The sequence below is a fragment of the Electrona antarctica genome (assembly GCF_951216825.1).
Source record: "Electrona antarctica genome assembly, chromosome: 12".
In the NCBI taxonomy this organism is placed as follows: Eukaryota; Metazoa; Chordata; class Actinopteri; order Myctophiformes; family Myctophidae; genus Electrona; species Electrona antarctica.
The window spans coordinates 42,017,096-42,037,481 of NC_136793.1; the positions used below are offsets into that span (position 1 = coordinate 42,017,096).

The 20,386-nt window shown below is 41.3% G+C and overlaps 1 protein-coding gene across 1 annotated transcript in view; it reads right to left on the bottom strand.

Moving 5' to 3' along the window:
* The window catches only part of adgrd1 (adhesion G protein-coupled receptor D1), a 41,962-nt gene that overhangs the window by 19,486 nt on the left and 2,090 nt on the right, over positions 1–20,386 (bottom strand). Inside the window, exons 4-13 of the mRNA XM_079516540.1 lie at positions 19,670–19,792; positions 19,309–19,485; positions 17,181–17,438; positions 15,203–15,270; positions 14,259–14,420; positions 14,022–14,072; positions 13,035–13,158; positions 12,584–12,691; positions 10,542–10,617; positions 8,819–8,960 (exon numbers count right to left, since the gene is read on the bottom strand). Coding sequence (XP_079372666.1) covers positions 8,819–8,960; positions 10,542–10,617; positions 12,584–12,691; positions 13,035–13,158; positions 14,022–14,072; positions 14,259–14,420; positions 15,203–15,270; positions 17,181–17,438; positions 19,309–19,485; positions 19,670–19,792 — 1,289 coding nt within the window. The remainder of the gene's footprint in view (positions 1–8,818; positions 8,961–10,541; positions 10,618–12,583; positions 12,692–13,034; positions 13,159–14,021; positions 14,073–14,258; positions 14,421–15,202; positions 15,271–17,180; positions 17,439–19,308; positions 19,486–19,669; positions 19,793–20,386) is intronic.

Genomic DNA, 20,386 nt, shown 5'->3' on the forward strand with positions numbered 1-20,386 from the left:
GTCTAAATTTAAAAACTGCACATATAAGGAGGTATATCCTAGTGTCCCTCCCCTAATGTTCCCATATCTTTGAGAACTTGGAGTGCCAGAGTGTAATTTGGAATGCACTTTTTGCACAGATATTGTCAACTGATTGTTTTTGTTTTGTTTCATCACTACCTTTATCTTGCTTCACCAGCCTTGTGGTTAGTGTCTGCCCTGCGATTGGCAGGTTGGGGTTTGATCCCCGGCCGGGTCATACCAAAGACTATTAAAAAAGGGATCGAATGCCTCCCTACTTGGCGCACTAAGTCCCTATGCCATACTAACGTCATGTCCAGGCCCAGGGGGTGTACATTAAACTGCCTCGTGCATACAAACAGGAGATAGGCTCCCGCCCTATGGTCCACAAGGCTTATTTACTTTATTATCTTGAATCCTGCATGAGTTATATCTCTGCATGTTATCCCCACCTGAACATTATGTTTACTAAAGAGCTGGAGTGATTGGGAGAGATCCCTGTCACTGAACACTTTATAGCAATGATTGTTATCGTAACATAGAGTTATACTTATAATACACTTATTTTAACAAAACAATATCACATACACCCCCTGTATAAATGAGGCACAAATGTGCAAACATTGAACCATGTAACATCAGAAAGGAGGATAGTATATAATGTATTATTATATATTTCCTTATAGAAGGAAACACATTATTGCTGTATATCTGGGAAAACAGAGGTAGCCCAGAGAATTTGGTTACCAACTCTCCATCATTTAGCTGGGGTCCACCTGGAATCTCTTCAAGGACCACTGGTGGTCCCCAGACCACTGGTTGAAAACCACTGCGATAGAGGAATCAGCACTAGGGCAGCCACTAGAGGGGATCGCGAAGTGCCCGCCTTTGGTAAAAACATACTCTCAGTTCAGGGCTGTTTAATCTGGAATGATCTACCTTTGACCATAAGAGATTGTACTTCATTTAAATTTAATCTAAAACAAATGGTTACTCGACAACCTGTGCCCTTGTATAGTCTAATAGTATAGTAGTGCACCTTGACAGTGTATCCTGAATTACTTGAAAGCAATACTGCACTTTATGCACAAGTTACTTTAGTTTACATTCTGTATTGCCCTATACAAATGCTACTAAACCATATAGATGCACTTTATACCTTGCACTTTGTTTCTTGTATGTTTTTATGCTTTGTCTCTTGTAGTGTAATGCGCTTCATTGTCTGCCTGTTTCGTTTTTATGTTTTGAGTGGGGACTGCGGATTAATTAATTTAGTTAAATCCGTTATATTTACGTTGCATTTGTATGTAATGTTCATTAATATGCAGTGCACTGTCCTATCGAAATAAACAAAACAAGTAATTAAAGTCATTATCCAGTGTACTATAGGCTCAAAGGACCCGAGTTACCTGACCACGGCAAACAGTAGCCTACTTAGATAATATCATAAAAGAAGAGGATCCAAGGCACTCTGTTCCAGTGAGGTGAAAAAAAGCCTTTTTATTGGGTTTAAGGCATGGCATGGCATGTTCTTTACCATGCCTTAAACCCAATAAAAAAGGCTTTTTTTCACCTCACTGGAACAGAGTGCCTTGGATCCTCTTCTTTTATGATATTATCTAACCTCGCCAACGAGCACCTGTATTCAGTTCAACAAACAAAGGACCACGGCAGCGCTCCCCTCTTCTTCTATTCAACAGTAGCCTACTTAGGTCTAGTCAGAGCTTAGTGTCAAAACCCAGAAATCCAGTGTTAATATTTCAAGTGTGAGAGTATAAAAATGTACCTATTGTGGTTTCCATTGCAAGACTCTCTCCAACTATAGAATGACTCACATGCACATTGTGCCAAGTAATGTCTGTACATTATGTGTAAATTGTTTGGCAGCTAGCTTAAAACATTTGTTTTTAAAACTGTAGCATGTATTTATTTACCTGGTTTCCCTATGAAATGTGCTAATTAGGCAAATAAAGTTTGCCTAGAATAACTTTAAGAGTTTTTCCTCAATCACTACAATCTCCAATCAGAGATCAGCCATTGGCGACTGACTCCATCGTGCCACAAAACCAATAAAACAGCCTGCCATTTTCAAATGGTGACGACAAGGAAACATCATCAAACCTATTAAAACGTTTTACAATTGGTGTAGCTCTACCGACACTGCTCAGATATAGGGAACTGATCACTGATCAGATAGGCAGGGCACTGAACTGTAATTGAAGGTAGCATTACAAGCAGGTTGCTGACAACACCATGGTTTCTGACTCACGGCTACTTCTTCCACAGTATTTAATACTGAGAAAATAGAGAATATAGCCAATGCAGAGTGGCTATTTTCACAATTTTGGAAAATGTTCACCTATAATGACGTGACCAAAAGGGGCCCCGCAGGTTAAAGGCGGTTATTTATACACCTCCATATGACGAATTGTAAATCAGGCTTACAACATGTGGAGGAGCAATCTGGAGCAGTGAGGGACAACACAACTGGCCTGTGAGAGTGAGGTCATAATACCAGGGGAAATGCAATAAGACATGCAGCTGTGGTCCCGGCTCGGTCTCCGAGGTAGACACTCAAAACAACTATGCAAGTGTTGATAGGCGTGAAGGGTGAGAAGACAACTGGAGCCAATTAAAGTAGAAGTCGGACTCTGAGCATTGTTTTGATACGGTGGGCACTGGGTGGGAAGCTCAATGACTTTACATGCCGATAATAACCTTGGTAGCAAAACTAACATGCACTGTAAAATCACGAGTGTTAATTGAACCGAGAGAGTGTAGAAATGGAATCAAATAGATTCGTACACTAAGAATATTACTACTGCAGTATACATTTCTTCACTTCGGAGCATCTTTTCCTTTAACAATTACATTCACACGACCAATAATGTCAATAATTGATACAGAGATTTGTACTGTAATGTATGTTAATCCACATGGTTATCCATTCCTTTTCTATGGCGTAGTTCTAGACTTACACATTATTTCACAAGCCAGTCTTCATTCTCTAATTGCAAATTGGCATGTTCTAAATCCCAGAACCACATAAACAGCATAGAGCAGTGTTCGAAATGAACTCACATGACAAGCAAAAATATATATATAATATAAAAAAGTATGAACAACAGTAAAGTATGAAACACCACAGGGTCTTTATACTGTCCCTGGGAGGGAGACACTTCGCTCCGGGAGAGGTGTTGTTGGTGGTGATAGAGAAGAGGTGGTTAAAGGCTTGTAGAAGTGAAGAGAGACCTCAATGCAAAGCTCTTGGCAGGAGTGGAAAAGCAATCGCCAGACCACCATCTGTGATTGATCAGCATGCTGGCTCATACAGTCTGTGTGTGTGTGTGTGTGTGTGTGTGTGTGTGTGTGTGTGTGTGTGTGTGTGTGTGTGTGTGTGTGTGTGTGTGTGTGTGTGTGTGTGTGTGTGTGTGTGTGTGTGTGTGTGTGTGTGTGTGTGCATATGTACGTGTATGTATACTTGTGTGAGGCTGAGTATGTACATGTATTTGTTCATGGGCGGGTGTGGGTGGAGAGAGAGGGGTGGGTTAGGGGGGTACTCGACTCTTAAGATTACGTTGGGGCGTGTGCTGTGAGTTATAAAAAGACTGCCAGTAAAGAGCATAGTTATTATTGTGGTACAAAGCGGAGATATCGGCACAATTCAATAGATTGCCTATCAGAACTCTATTAATGTAGTAATGTATTTTTTTTAAAGATAACTTTCTTTATTTATATGAAGAAAGTTTAGAGAGGCAGAAAACCTAGGGCAGATAGAGGGGAGACCATCATGTGGCACATGATGGGATTTAAACTCGGGACCCTGCAATCCACGAGGAGTACGTTGGTCAGTGCATTGACTGGCTGAGCCACCAGGCACCCTACCGTCTGTGTGTTTATTTATACAGTTGCTGAACAATTGATCCATTCGTTTCCTCACTTGTATTAACGAGCTCCAGCAAGTCTAGACCTCTTTGTTGTATAACAAACCACCCAGTCTCCATTTCTTCCCCTGGCCCTTTTTCCTCACTTCCTGACCATTTAATTAGGAGGGAACTAATGGATATAAAATACAGAGAATTTAAATAAAATGTTGGCACTATGAGAGCATTATTGCCAGATGAATATTTGAGTGTATATTCATTCTAACTATTAGGAGCAAATTAGCAATGGGAAGCTACTGAGTTGTGTCTTGCTCAAGGACACATTGATGTGATGCAGAGGAGGGCTCCGGGTTGAACCAGGAACCATCAGATTCTGCTCTGCTCTGTAAATAGATTGCATACGTTTCTTGCACTCAGTCTAAACCTAGTAGAGGGCATTTTCCTTGTATATTTTTCTGTGGTTCCATTTTACCATTGAAATGTAATATACTGAAAGTAAATTGACCATAGCCCTGCCATGAGGGGATAGACCCAGGCCACCGGTGTTCGTTCGCACAGTGCTAAGCCTATTCCACCACTCCCCTCAGCCCTCCTTATAGAACTGCCAAACGAACACACCGATTTAATAGCCTGTAAAGTCAGGTCCTGCCTGTCAAAATCTCTTTTTGAAAATGTTTTTCAATTTTGACCCTAAAAAAAACAAGTCTTTCCCTCGTGAAATCAATCTTTCCATTCGTTCATTTCATACCATCGTTGTGATGCCTTTGATGGAGGAAGGAGAGGAGAGGAGGGGAGATGGAGGAGACTCAGTAGAAAGAGGAGGGGATGTTGGGGTTTTTATGTATGTATTAATGTTTAACTACAGATCCCTGGTGCTCCCCTCTCCCCTCCCACACCAGAACCCAGATTGGTCAGCGGTAATAAATCACCTTCGGAGCCGGGGCCCAATCAGTGCCACAGCAGAATGCCGTGAGAAAGCTAGCGGGCCTCCGACAGACCTGATAACACCTCGTCTGGGTATCGGACCCGCTCCGTGCAACATCACTGGCATCAAATCGGACCTGACAAAGTCAGACGGGAATGCCATGACCTCACAAGTTTCGTTGAGCTCACAGAGCATCAATCAACGCAGCGAGGTCAAAAGACAGACATCGACCACACGGCTCTGACCTTCAGTGAGTGAAGCTGGCCACCTCAACACAATGCCAGTATGGTTCAGTGACGCCATTGGTACATAGTAGCTTACCTTTTCACATGGCAGGTGTCAGATTAAGAAAATGGATGCCCAATCACATCTACATTTGGAGTTACAGACCTGACAAGCAAGGTGAGCGGTTGTTTGCACAATGGAGAGGTATAGCACACAGGGTCCGGTCGTAACCATGACAGCATTGAGAGAGCTAAGAAATATGGGGGGGCTGACAGCCCTCTGTCTCGGACACAATTTCCTACAAGGTTTTAATGAAGGAACTTGGGTGCTTGTCTACTCTCTGTGGCAAAACAGAGAGGTCAATCACAAATCACTTACTCCTGGTCACTGGACCAGTGCCATGGGAGACCATTTTGGACGGTTCGACTTGTGCAGACAGTAAAGTGAGGCATAAACAATGACGGGAAAGGTCTGCCACTGACTGTGTGAGCAGCTCTCCCTGCCTGCATGTTCTGAAGGAGTGGTAAGTATCTGCCAGCTGCCAAAGACATTAAAATTCCAAAAATAGTCGCTCTTTGACCAAATCCATCCACTGGTCTCTCCACTGCAAAGTAGTAAAAGCAAAATGATTTATTTCTGTATGGGGGGTCAGAGCCAAAAGTGAGGTGTGCCATATCATACAAGTTCTAAATAAAAATCAAAGTCATAAAACCATACAGTCTGATTAAAGTTAAGTACATGGGCATAATACATTGCAGTCGGAATGCATTTGCAACTAGAAAAGGGCGCTCCTCTGGGCGCAGATCCCCGCCAGGCTGGGTTGCCTACCCAGGGCCCCACAAAACTCAGAAGGCAGAAATAGCTGCCAGTAATAATTGGAATGGAATCTGCTAAATCTAACTGATACATGATACATGTACATGTATCTAACTGATACATGGAGTCATCACATGACTCCAGAGATGACAATTGTAGCAAAAAGTATATTTGAGGAAAACAATCAATGGCTATAGGCCAAAATGTGAAGCGGCCTGTTATAGTGCCACCATGAGGGCGATTTGAAATATTGGGACAGAGGTTAGCCTACTGGCAGTGTACCTGATACACATACAACACATACACACTGGACGGACAGACAGGAGCGAAACTATAATTCTGCAGGGCATAATATGAGGAGCTGGGTCATGATAAAAGAATCCATAGGAAAAATACGGTTCAAGAGTTATAGGCCAGAACGTGAAGAGGGCTGTTATAGCACCACCATGATGCCAATTTGAATATGAATGAATATGAATAAAATAAAAATACAAATAAAGGCCTGTGTGGCTAGACGTTCTGGCACCTAGGCTGCTAATCCCGATCCCACTCCCCATCTCTCTCTCCCCATTTCCTGTCAGTCTACTTTACACTATCAAATAAAGGTAGAAGAAGCCAAAAAACATCTTACAAAAATGGAATAATAAATAAATTGGGGGCAGCCCTACTGGGAGCCTGCAACGTAGATTAGCTGTTCACAGACAAGCAGACGGACAGACAGACCGGCACTCACAGGAGCGAAAACATCTCCTGGCGGTGATAATACGTATCACAGTCTGAGCTTGTTCGTAAATAATGGCGTAGGTAACGAGGAAAGAATTTGCAAATCGTTAATGCGTCCATACTTCAGATGTAAAAGACAGGCCAATGAAAATAGAAACACCTTGAACCAACATTCACCAGAGCTGGAGAGCATCTCTAGCTCTCCCAATAACAGAGAAGACTATAAGCCCTCTCCCATGGTGTCTGCTTAAACAAACAGAGCAATCATTGTCACAGGAACCAGGCCAGATAATTGCAGCATAAACATTTATTTTCACTGGGGGAAATGGAAGCAAACAAAGTATTATTGCCATGGTTTCAAAAAGCGGCATGGTTTTCATTTGTGCTCTTATAGGAGTGAGGGGAGAACAAAAAACAAAAGACTTATTTAGTGTTTAATTTCAATAGAGAGAGAATATGTTTCAACTGAGAACCACGGAAACAGAATACTCTCAGAGGAGAAACGAGGTGCCTACATTACGCATTCTTCTGTGGTCTTTCTGTGGGCAATAACTTCATAATTGTGTAGTTATACGTATAATTGTTAAAGCAGGAGAGTTATATTTCAATAAGCGATGTGAAGAAGGGTGTCTGTGCAAAAGATAGTTCTGGAACTGTGATGCATATTTCTGATGTTCATTTCATTATAGCTTTTAAATGCATTTCCCATGGAATCCTGGCATCGTATCCTTAAAGGCTCCATCACAAAAACAGAGACACAAAAATGTGTTGTTCATAAAGGAGACTTATTGTTCCTTTCGAAGTGCCCCGAGACCACAGTTCAAAAATGTATAATCACTTTGCTTTCTGGATGTTTGTTGTGGAAAGAATTAGAACAAATATATGCTTCCGTCTTTGAGTACCCAACTGTGTGAACTTCTCACTATAACTGATACTCATCTTCTAACTTCAAAATAAACTAGAAATAGAGCTGATGGACTTCATAGAGAGCAATCCCAAAAACCCCGGTTTCAGCCAAACCACGACCCTCTTCCTCCTTGATAAGGTATGCGTCCCACACCCAACATCTGAGCTGGCCATGTGGAAAACTTAAGTGCAGCGGTTTCCACAGCATGACTGACAGAAGTGAAAAAGCAACAAGGCTGAGAGTCTAATAACAACAGTGTGGACTCACTCTACCAATCAATGAGTACTTGTCGATAATTAATTACTGTGTGTGCAGTTTGTGAATGAAGCCAAAGCAAAGTATAATTTAAGACAAAAAAAGCAATCACAAATACGAGACTGGAGACTGGCAGGTTTAATGCCACTCCAGAGGAAGAGAGATACTCGTGTTTGTTTTGTGTACTTTGTGAAATTGAAAATGAGGTTAATTCTTTGTTTTATTGCCCTAAATATGATTATATTAGAGATGTATTTGTTAGTAAAATATCTTCTATTTGTGGTGATTTCCTGAAGTTAGATGATTATGAAAAACTTGAGGTTTTGTTCTGGCAAAGTTTATTTGTCAAGCTTGGGAGAGAATACAGAACACTCTGTATAATTCTGAGCTGTAATGGGATGTATTATGTGAACATAAACATGCTATAAGCGTAAAATGGAGTCTTATAATTAAACCCTTTGGTTGGGCACTTTGTGTGCAGGACAATCATATAGCCTGACGTTAACTCTTTGTTCAAGATTCCGATTTAGTCTATCCTCACTCTCATTTACTGGTTGTCCTGCTCGGCATAGCAGGCAGCGAGAGCAGGATTATCTTATGATAGCTAGTGTGGGCAGATTTGAGTCAAGTCTGATTCATGAGCACTCTGTTTCGACAGGCTGACCCGGTATGCACCGGCCACTAAAACGTAGGTCGAAAATATTTGTTTGTCCATTTTCGGCCCCTCACTACACCTGGCTGTTGGTGGTTCTGTTTAGTTATACCATGCACCATCTACTTTTGAGGGGACATACATAGCCTATGTACATACTGTACATACTCTAGTCTACACGCAACGCATACAGACATACAGATAAGATCCTTTTCTAGACATGTTTGTCATGTATGATCTTTTCCTATTCTGTTTTTTTTATTTTGAAGCACATCTACATTTGTCATATGAAATGTGCTATATAAATAGCTTTGACTTGACAGCATGGCCAAGGGGTGGTTTCTTACAGCCGAGGCCAACAATCCAATAGAATAATCTCTGGAGAGTGATCTAGTGCACTGACTACTGTGCTGTGTATGCAATAATCTTACCAAGACATGAGTGAGGATGATCTTGATGAGTGGTGCTCCAGAGAGATTGACAGACAGAGCTAGTGATGGCTCCACCTTCAGAGATATGATGGGACTGGTCACCTGGATCTTATGATCCTTGTAGTCAGCGGCCTCGTTAATCCTGAGAGGAGGGAGAGAGATTGAGAGAGATTGAGAGAGATTGAGAGACAGACAGACAGAAAGACAGACAGACAGACAGACAGACAGACAGACAGACAGACAGACAGACAGACAGACAGACAGAAACAGATGAGACAACAGATGCAAGAAGCAAAGAAAGATAGACAAAGATGCAGACAGAAGCCAATTCATACTTTTGCAACACGTGTGCCCCGACATGTTGCAAAACAAATGATGACAAAAGAGTACAAAGGTGTCTCAGAAGACCTGAAGAAAAATTAAAGGATGCAGACGTTGTAAATGTTTGTGTAGTGGTTGGAATGACTAAGTGGATTTGGTGGACTAATGGAGTTTTCATTGTGGATACATTGTAAAAGCATGGGTGGATGCCATTACCATCATTGTCCACATAAACAGATGTGGGATGGTTCAGTTTGGCTAACTGGGCTGCATGCTGTCATGTAAAGTATGAATGCTCAAACACAGAATGACATCTGACCCAGTCATGTTATGTGTCGAGCGACATTTGTTCCCCAAAGCATAATTGAGATTTCCGGTGGAGAGGGACCGAGGGAAACACAGGGACAGGAACAATGGCAGTGACGGCCAAGCAGAAGCATCAGTGCAACACCACAGTGACTTTGTGTGGCTTTGAACAGTTGGGAATGGGACTTTGATCCATCTTTGAACTTTTATCATGGTGACAACATAAATCACATCAGTAGTTTCTTAACAGGTCAGCAGATATGTGGCGATAGAAAGGCCCTTCTGCCATGATTCAAAAGGGGCATTCTCAATTTCTCACACACCAAGGACTAGAGGACTGGGACACTCATATTAAAAATAATCAATCATGAAATTAACTATCAAACACAAGCTATGTGATGCACTAACACATTGACTGGCTTGTGATGACTCCTCACTCTAACATCCACTGGTGTATAGATGCCAAAAATTCCTAGAGATTACAAGGGTCAGGATGCAATGGTCTTAAAGAATTGTTGTTTTAAATCACATATGGGGGGCAGTACAGTAACACGCAGAGAATTACAAGTGGCATGTCTGTTTATGGAACATAACATGCATGAAGAGGAAACAAAAAAAAAAGTTGTTTACCCACTTCTGAGGTTATGTAACTAAAAATAAACATTACAGTAACAAGTTGGCCTAGCGACGGATAAGTAACAGAGGGGGGCAAATGGACTTGTGGGGCTAATAGCAGGGTGTATCAGTCAGTGGAAGCTGAGTGGTGAGATGAGAGATAGGCAGGGGAACAGATAAGGTCCTGGCCCAAGGGATCAGCCGTTCTCCAGCTCAGGAAACAGGGGACCGATGCCCACCTCCCCCAACACAGGAAGTGCTTCTGGCTGATGCTGAAAGTGCTTAGTACCGAAACATTGGCAGTAAACTCTTTTGTTTATAGTGCATTTTCCTGACTAGGGCTGTACCCAATAAATCATTTAATTACTAAAGTAACTTTGAACAATTGCTTTTTGAAAAGATCATAAGGCTGGTTTAGGAAGCTATCTTTTGGAATGTTCCATTCTCTGCACATAGGCCATTAACCCATGATTCTTCTTACCTGGTCCGGCCTGGGCTGATCTCTTTGTAGTAGGTGTGCATGTTATGGTAGAAGAGGCCAACAATGGTGGTTTGAGCTGCAATAGAGATGGAAACAGAAACAGAGACAAAGAAGGACACATTCAAAGGTGAAAGGCATAGGCAGAAGGTTGAGAATGTGATGCAGTGCTGTTAAAATGCTCACAGGGAAGGGAAGTTAATTAACGCTGCCCTGCTGCCTCAGGTTGGCACTGGCTGGCTAATAGGAGAGCTGTATGCTCACACAAGGGTGAATAGGGAGGGGGGGCTCCCAAAGCCACGTGGTTGCTGGGAAATTTTATGAAAGCTCTGTGACCTAACCAGTGGAGCAGGAGTTGTGGCTCTCCCTCCCCTCTCTGACCTGCCATCCAGCTTGATACAACCTTCAGACAGGAAGGTAAACAATGAAATTGGAGGAAATCCTTGATAGACCTTGATAGAACACTCAATCCTCTGACTGTGTGACAAGACTTGGTCGATCAGTAACAGATGGACAGTTTATGCTGCAGAGTTGTTGTTGTTGTCAGTGCAACTAAGTATTTTTGTTATTTTGTTTTATTCTAGCCCAGCAAGCCAAATGACGTCATGATAACGTTATGATGACGTCCTCCAGTGACTCCGGTGACGTTCAGGACTAGGCCAGATCACAGCCCATATGGGGATGATCTTAAGTCATTTCCAGGACGTCTTCACCAGATTAAATAATATAGCTTATTTTGGGCCAGATCTGACTAGTTATGAATATGATATGATTTAAGTTGATCTGGCCTCGATCGGACACTCTCTGATTCATCCAGGGACTTAGTGGGTACATTTTAAGTTGGTTGAAATCAGGTGATATTCTGGGCCAGATCTGACTACTCTTGGTTTCACTTGATCTGGCCACAATGGAGACGTCACTAATTCGTCGAGGTCCTGACCGTGCTTGCTGGGAGTAGTACTCTCTCCACCCACGGTCAACAGAATGCCCCATACCTAATCTAACCAGTGATCAGTCAACGGGTGGCCATTTAGCATATAAAACTATCCTAAGGGAGGGAGAAAATGGGAGAAAAACACTTTCTCTGCCCTTAATTAGGATATAAAACCTCAGCTTGGAGGTTTTAATACCTTGGTTAACTCTGTCAGATGAACTTCCTGCCAGAAATAACATCTATATTCCATTTTTGATAATGCTTTAATAGATTATTTATATACATGAACATCAAATGTTAGTGTGGCAACGCAGTGTAGTTAAGGCCCAGGTGGAGCCAAGGGAATCTGACCTGAACGCAAAGTCAAACAAACATGGTTTTAATGCGTGCCATAATTGCTGCCTTCCCACAATCCCAACACCGGCAAAAAGTGAGCTAAGTAAATAAATGAGTTCACTGTGTGAGTTAAAGGCTATTCTCTTTAATGAGAGTTAAGTGGAGAAAAAGTGCTCTCTCTTTTGAATAATACTGTGCCAGCATAGAAGGCATAACTAGATTTCTACATTGGACCATAAAGCGACACAAGCAATCTCACAGTGCTTCTGTCCTACACCTTGTGGTGAATCTTAAAATAATTAATTACTGGCCAATAACAAAAGCTTCGCAGGCGTGCAATTTTCTCTTGGCAGAATCAGCACAAGACCAATGCATAGTATTCACAATCAACTTAAGGAGGCTTGTAAACACTTCTTAAAGGGACATTATCAGACACATACTGTATAGTCAATGTATTCTGCTTATAACTGTTTGAGGTTATAGGCTGAATAAATTGACAATGTTTTTGGTACAGTAGACTCAAAAGACGAATCCATTTTGCTTAGACAAATATCTATTGAACAATAGACAGTGAAAATGGATTACACTGAAGGATAACTTTGGATATATTATTTGTGAAATAATGATGAAAATAATTAATCATTTTATGCCAAACATTCTCAAAATAAAATGTGTTTGCTTTGTAGAGTAACGGACGCATACTAAACATGCCACTGAGTGAGTATGTGGTGTGAAATGTTGGTGCAGAAACTGACGTTAGCTTAGAGGCACTCACACTGCATGGTGAGAGCTTCCCCAGGCACTGAGATGTAGTTCTTTCCCTGTTTAGGGAAACGGTAGTGGTCCAGGTTGTAGTTCTGAGGGAACTTCATCAAAGAGTAGTCTGTGGGGGTCATAGGGCATAAGAAAGTTAGTCCAACATGGAGGGGAAGCTGCCTGCAACCCGAGGAAAGCCGAAAAAACACGTTATCTGCCTTTAGAAGGGTGGATCAAAGATGTCATGCAAGCCTTTGGGAGAAAGACGCAAGCTTGTCCATGGACAAACCAAATATTAACAAAGCCCTACACCCATGAGAGAGAGAAGGGGGATGTGACACATGCTGCTTATCTAATCAACCGTTGGTTGTGTTACATCAAGAAAACACAATACATCCTTCTTTCCCAAACTTTGCAATCGTCCTAAAACCCATTCAGAGATTCTGTGAGTCACCTGACACTGTACTGACCTGCAACAAAAGACTTTCCACCCACAGAGATGGGAGAGTTGGGGCTTGGTTCCAGGTTCGACACCATGTGTTCCATCACTCGGTCCACTGTCTCAATCAGCCCACTGACCACAGGAGTGGAATGCTGGAAATATTTAATTACAACAGTCATACTCTTGAATCAGCTCAAGATCATAAAATTGTGTTCGGTTTAAATTAAAGCAAACATCGTGCAACTGATGTGTGGAGGGGTGAATTGTTTGATTATATGTTGGATCCTATTTAGTGTTTTTCACCTTGTATTTTTATTTATTTATTTTATTTTACTATTTGAATGCTGTGTTTGTGTCTTGAGACTGTTGCCAACACATATTTCTGATTAACTTAACTGAGTCGAATTGAATAAATCAGCACAAAACAGGAACAGGCGGGGAAGTAACATAACTACCCATTGGCTGTGTTAGGTATTTATTTTCCTGATCCCATTTCTAAGACGAAATTCTGTCCAATGGAAAAATGAGAGACAATGAAGTTTCCTGACTGAATCTGAATGAATTGAGTAGGTAATCATATGGGACTTTATTGAATGCTGTATCTACTGGCCAAGGCCAGTGTTCTCATGCACTGGTAACATCTGGTTCAGCTTGCTCATATGAAAACAAGCACACTTGTTGAGTACTGAGTGCACTGTAACCACAAGCTCTCTCAAAATGCCTTTCTTCAGGCAAAGCCATGCTTGCATGGGCTCAAACGGGGAGGGTTTGAATAATATACTTTTAAACCATATTATATTTACATGACAAGTATGATGTATTGTGAGTAAAGTTTTATATACTGCCACCCTTTTGACTAACTTGGATACTGCATATTACTCTATTGTTATAAACATACTGCATTTCAGCACAATCCATATTGAACTGAACCTGCCTCATGTTATGGTATGAACATGTCTGTATGTGATGGATGTGTGTTCCTGGTCAGACAGAAGTACAGTGTGAACTCTCCTACCTCTGCCACTCCAGGAGAAGACAGCACTTCCTCCACACTTTTGAGAAAAGCCTAGATGGAAGAAATTGGACATCATGGAACCGTTACCTCATGGACACTTGGGTGGGCATATTATCTGTGTGTGAACTGTCTTTGTATGAGTGCACTGGGGTGTGCATGCACACATGTATCTGTCTGTGTGTCCAATTGTCCATGTGCAGGTGTGTGCTGTCTGCACATTCGATTGCGATCCAGTACCTGCGTGAGGTTGTTGGCAGTGTCATGGGGAATGGTCCTGTTGGGCATGCTGTGTGGCAGGCTGTCCAACAGGTCCAACATGGGCATGGACATGGGGCCCTGTGAGCTATGGAGCTCCTCGCGCTGATTGCTGACCACCGGACGGCTCACATCTGTGGCTCTCTGTGTAGTGTGGGTAAACACAACTAGCATCAAACAAGCTTCATTTACTATCACGATACAATGTACTTTTTGAAGGCGTGATAGGGGCCAATATGAACAAAAGCATTGCTGTGACTGCTTGTGCCTCAGTTGAGGCAAGGAATTTGTACTTCGATGACAAAGTGTTGCTCAACAACAACAAAGAATCAACACTTTTTCAATTGGTACAAATTAGGCTTGAGTGTTCCAGAGTGTTGGTCTCTTCCTATCCCCATGCCCTACGGGGAGCCATTCTTGAGTGTTCCAGAGTGTTGGTCTCTTCCTATCCCCATGCCCTACGGGGAGCCATTTTGAGTAGTTGCTGAGCAGCTGTCTCTACTTTCCCTCTTCTCTACCTCCACAACAGCCATTTAATAAATGGGACAAGCCCATTCACATGTGCTCCCAATACCCCCCCGCCCCTCTTCTTTCCAACTCCTCAGCCTTCAAAGCAAACAATAGTTCCATAAGAAACGAATTGTTTGTGTTTACGACGGTTCCAGACCTCCACCTCATTTCCTGGCAGAACTACTGTGCGTCTGTTTTGGCCAAAGAGACAAGACTTAATTCAAAACCAATTGCATTCTGTATACTTTCCATCAATAGGCTAGCCTTTTGCACATAAAAAGTAAGCAGATCTGAAACAGTATTAATCTTGAGTATTATAGACATTTAAAAATGTATTAATATTCTATATCCTACATACATTTATAATGTGTGTGAGAGCATGGAAGATATGGAAGAGGGAGTGGGAGTGTACTCACAGTCGTTTCAGTAGTTGAAGTGACTTGGGTAACAGCAGTAGTTGTGGGTAAAACCAACCAAGTTTGACCTAGAGTGGACGATATGGAAGAACCTTTGAAAATAGGAATAACAATAGTGTTTGAATCTCCGATATATTTCACGTTATTTAGCCATTTAGCAGATTCTTTTTACAGTGACTTACAAGTGCAAAATCAGAGTAAATGGCATGAACGCTAATCAGAAAACAACAGGGTATAGTAGCCAAGGCAGTCACAGAAGTAGATTGCAAAGAGAACAATATAGTGCATCGAAGAATCTAGGACAGATAAGCATCAGACCTAGCATCTGTCTACTCTAAACAACATGCTATATAAATGACATTCTTGGCTTGAAGCTCGGGTATCGGAGGAGACCCGTGACTATCTTCATCCTCCTCCTGTGGGGGTTTGCAGGGATGGACCACTAACCAGGGGAACTGGGAATTGGCATATTATCAAATTGGGTATGAAGGGGAGAAAATATATATTTATTTTACTTTTTGGGAGGGGCTCGGGGTGTTCAGTAGCATATACCTTATTATTTATCTCTGTACCTATTACATGCAAACAAAAGAACTCAGACTTATGTTGTACTTACTTTAAATCTGTCATATTACCCAAGGAATATGATCTGTGATCATGACTATTACTGTGTCTACCTGATCCTGGGATATCTTTCAGTGAAAAACTCAATAAAAAGATTTATAAAAAAAAAATGACATTCTTAACATTTGTAGTCAAGCAAAACACATCTAAATAACAAAAAACATGTGAACAAGTAACCAACATAATGGTCTGAATTCCTTCTTTTCTATCACAGGAGCTAATCCTAACCAGACTATCTACTACTGCATTATGGCTGCACTAAAATATCAAGCATGTTCGATTATGAAAGGAGAAACTGTAACATCTGTGAAACTACTATTAACAGAAATTCACAACATCGTGGGTCAGAAGTAGGCCTACAGCACGTAGTATGAAATATACAACTGTAGCTGCCATCGGACAGCCATAATGGAGGCACATTAGAGAGGTATTCTAAACCATTCCTGCTCCTATTTGGCCCAATGCTCAATTTTAGTATATGGCTGCTCTGGAGAAGTGAAAATATTTTCTGTAGCCATAACAGTCTTGTTATTTGCATCTGGTAATACTCTATGGAATTATTGCCTTTGGTAGCAACTTCAGAGATGACACCATGGCAGTGTATCCTATGCTGCTGTGAACATCATAACCATTGAGCTCCATGCAGTACAGTAATTGGATTACACTATTTGCAGACACACAACAGAGGGAAGGTGGCTCACACCCTTCATAAAGAGTATTTTCCACACATAACAAAATGTGATTCATCCAGTTCTACCAGTAAATGCATTGAAATGGCCAGGCTTTGAATAATATTTCCCTAGCTACCGAAGAGAATTATTAGTTTGCTTTGATTTTTACTATCCCTAATGCACCAGGACAGTGTCACAAATATAATAAGTTAATATCAACATGTTTTTGTGGATTTATGACACTCTAGCACTGTTCCAAGGAAGGTACACAAAGAGATTACAACAACAAATTAGAGTAATTTGTTTTCGTGATAGCAGAAAGTAATGATCTACAGTACCCCCTGTAGCCCTGCAGTTCATGCTGCACAGTAATACATACGGTACTTATAAGGCAGAACTATGTGAGACACTGGCACTTATAAGGTAGAAGGTCATGAAACTATTCCTTGGTTGAGGCATGTGAGACAGTTTTTATAAGTGGGGGCGTATTTACACCGTTTAATGTCTTGTTCTTCTGACATGCATGAATGTTGTGGATGGAATGTACTTAGGACAGAAGACGGAAATTGCTTTTTAACCCATATCTCCTCAAAGTACAGTCGAGGGACCCGAATGATAACAACTTAAATTTAATGACGTAGAAAGGAGAGGAAATGCTTTCTGGCGGGCAGCGGGTGTCCTACCTATAGCAGCGTTGTAATACAGCTGGATTTCAGTGGGAGTAAGGGCCCTCTCCCAGATGACAAACTCATCAAACGCCCCGGTCACGTAGCGGCTGTATGCCTTGTCATTGCCCGTTCCGATGACGAGGTTGGGATTAGGGTCACCATAGTAACCAGACTCGCCGCCTGTAGGGTCACCGATGCTGAATGTGCCATTGATGTAGACCTTGAGACCAGCCTTCCATGTCCACGTGAAGAGAACGTGAGTCCAGAACGGGCCTGAAGGAGCAGAATAATTGTAATAATAATATTTCAAATAATGAAACAACAGATAACAGTGGTGAATTGAAACAAGGAAAAGGAAAGAGCTAATGGACAAAGGCACGTGATTTTGTACAGGTATAAAGGTCAAACTATATACTATTTTTAGGGTACATTGTACCCTAAAAAATCACACCTGTGTGAACGGAGCGGTGCAGGCTGCTCAACAACACTGCTGGCTGGCTGCCAGCGGTATTGCAGGTGTTCATACTCCAAACAGACAGACAGACAAACATGCAGCCAGTCATTGGAGCGGTTAGGCACCGCTCAAAAAAAGAAGGAACTATGTACCTATACATAACTAAATGTAAGGGTCAATTTCAGAGTTAAACCAACACTGAGGATTTTTTCATATACACTATGTAAGACAAGCAAGCCTGATGGTTGGTGACACAATAGAACTCCATTGTTAACTCTCCCTGTCTCAAACATTTTAGCTGCCCGATCACTGCTCTCCACCCACAGCCCCAAGTGCCCCACTTATTCAGCGTCATCATTACATCTATTCCTCCAGGCCCCTTACCGCCAGTCTGTTCTGGCTCCGAGGACACTTCCCCTTACCGCCAGTCTGTTCTGGCTCCGAGGACACTTCCCCTTCAATGTTTACAACAAAATGTTGCAAATTATCCTTCAAAAAGGAAAAATTACTTCCCCTTGGTTCACTGAGGTAAAAGGACAATGAAGTCCCAACAGACAATACATTCACTGTGTGAAAATAATCCAGCCTACGGCGCAGAACAGACAAAACAATGGCAGGCACAAACACAAACCATATGTGCGACAGCAGACCACCCTATATTCACACGTCTTAACTCTCCATTTAACAATTTCATTTAAAGAGATGTTTCAATGAACGGTGAAAGAGACAACAATGTTTAATACACCCTGCTGACAATTGCATGCCTCTGGGGTACCTTGAGACCTGGCAGTGTGCAAACTTCCATAAGCCATCAAGTAATACTCTTCCCTAACTTGTAAGAACCCAGAAAGCTAACAATGTTAGGCTTATATTGTGAAATTTCAACATGATACGCTGGACAAGAAACAGATGACGTTTGATGATTTGTAACTGAAGGCACAAAGAAAAGCGGCCTTTGAGTTATGACGCCTCTCAAGCGCAACCTTGGGTAATTGTAACAAAAACAAAATGACAGAAGTCATTTGAGAATGTTGTCTTTTTTTCTTTATTGCAATGCTGACTGGTAAAAAAGAAAAAGCCTCAGATTTTAACTTGCGGAGGAGTTTCATACTGTCTGTATGTGTTTTCTTTCAAAACAGCTAATCAGATCTTTCTTGGCTAAGGGAGTGAAGGAACCATTTTGCCTTATTAAAATGCCGATGTTATGCTTAATACCTAAACTGAACCATGTAAAATATTAATACTGTAGTGTACTGTCTCTCATTGCTGCTAGATTTTTGTCTTTTACAAATGACCACAGCTGGATTACATTAGCGTGTCACAGTCAAGATGGCAAATGTGACACATATCCATGATAATTACATGTTTTGCGACAGGGAAGAGAGAGAGAGAGAGAGAGAGAGAGAGAAAGAGAGAGAGAGAGAGAGAGAGAGAGAGAGAGAGAGAGAGAGAGAGAGAGAGAGAGAGAGAGAGAGAGAGACATTCATGAAATGTTTTCTGTCCGCCTTTCAGCTGTTCTTGGCTACATCTGGTTATAATCAGCCAAAACATAAATGTAATTACATAACTTAACATGGTTGGAAATTAGAAATCTTCCAACATACATTCCTTATGGATACATAGTACAGGAATCTCACAAAGGAACTGCGAAACACAACAGCATGCATGCTTAATGCTTATTTGCAGTACCTGGAATGCTGATGTTGGCCTTCCATCTCTTGTTGTCACGTCTAGTATAGAACTCCACATATCCCCCAAAGGGATTGGCAAACACGGAGAAACCATTGGACATAACCTTCCCACCAGAGGCAAAAGCAAAACGGGACTGTGCCTCCTGGTTCTTCCAAAAGAAGGAGAATGTGATCCCTGCGAAATGAACACAAACAATTACGAGACACATCAGAGATATACTGTAATATCTGTATTAAGTATGTGAAAGTATCTACTTTCCCAGCTGTAATCACTGTGTACTGTATAGATAGTATATATAACCAGTTATTTGTCTATAATAGGTGACACCATAAATGTATCAATCAAAAGTCGCTCTCACCCTCAGGGCCACACAAAGTTGGATCACTAATACAGGAGTTCTGGTAGCTTCCAAAGTCCAGAAATGTTCCACCATTATCTCCATTCAGAAAGATGCCCTTGTTGACCATTCCCTCAACAATGTCTACAGGAAAATCAAAGGTGAAGGTTAAATAATAATAATAATAATAATAATAATAATAATAATAATAATAATAATAATAATAATAATAATAATAATAATAATAATAATAATAATGGTAATAATAAGGGTAATAATAAGGGTAATAATAATAATAATAATAATAATAATAGTTATAAAGTTTTTCTTAATTAGGGTATCCAATCTTCCAAATTAGCTTTGAAAAATAGAACTTGAGGTTTTCATAGATTTCTTGTCAGCCATTAATGACAGATATTCAACAGCGGATTAAATATGTTACTGTGTGTGTGGTACAGCTGGCTTGCCTAAAACTAACAAATAGCACTATTCTGAATCCAGATTGAAAGGCCAAGCATGATTAAGCACGATAGCATGAAGCCATGAACCGTACAAAATATTTGTTACTTTATTTCACCGCGATCACATGAGATTCACACTGCTACTTTCGCTAGAAACAGTTGAAAACTGTGTGTGTGTGTGTTGAAATGTGTAACTTGTGATACAGTAGAACTCATGTGACTTTGGCCTTTCTCCCCCCCTTACACATTATTGATGCCTCGTGTGTTGCAAAAGAAA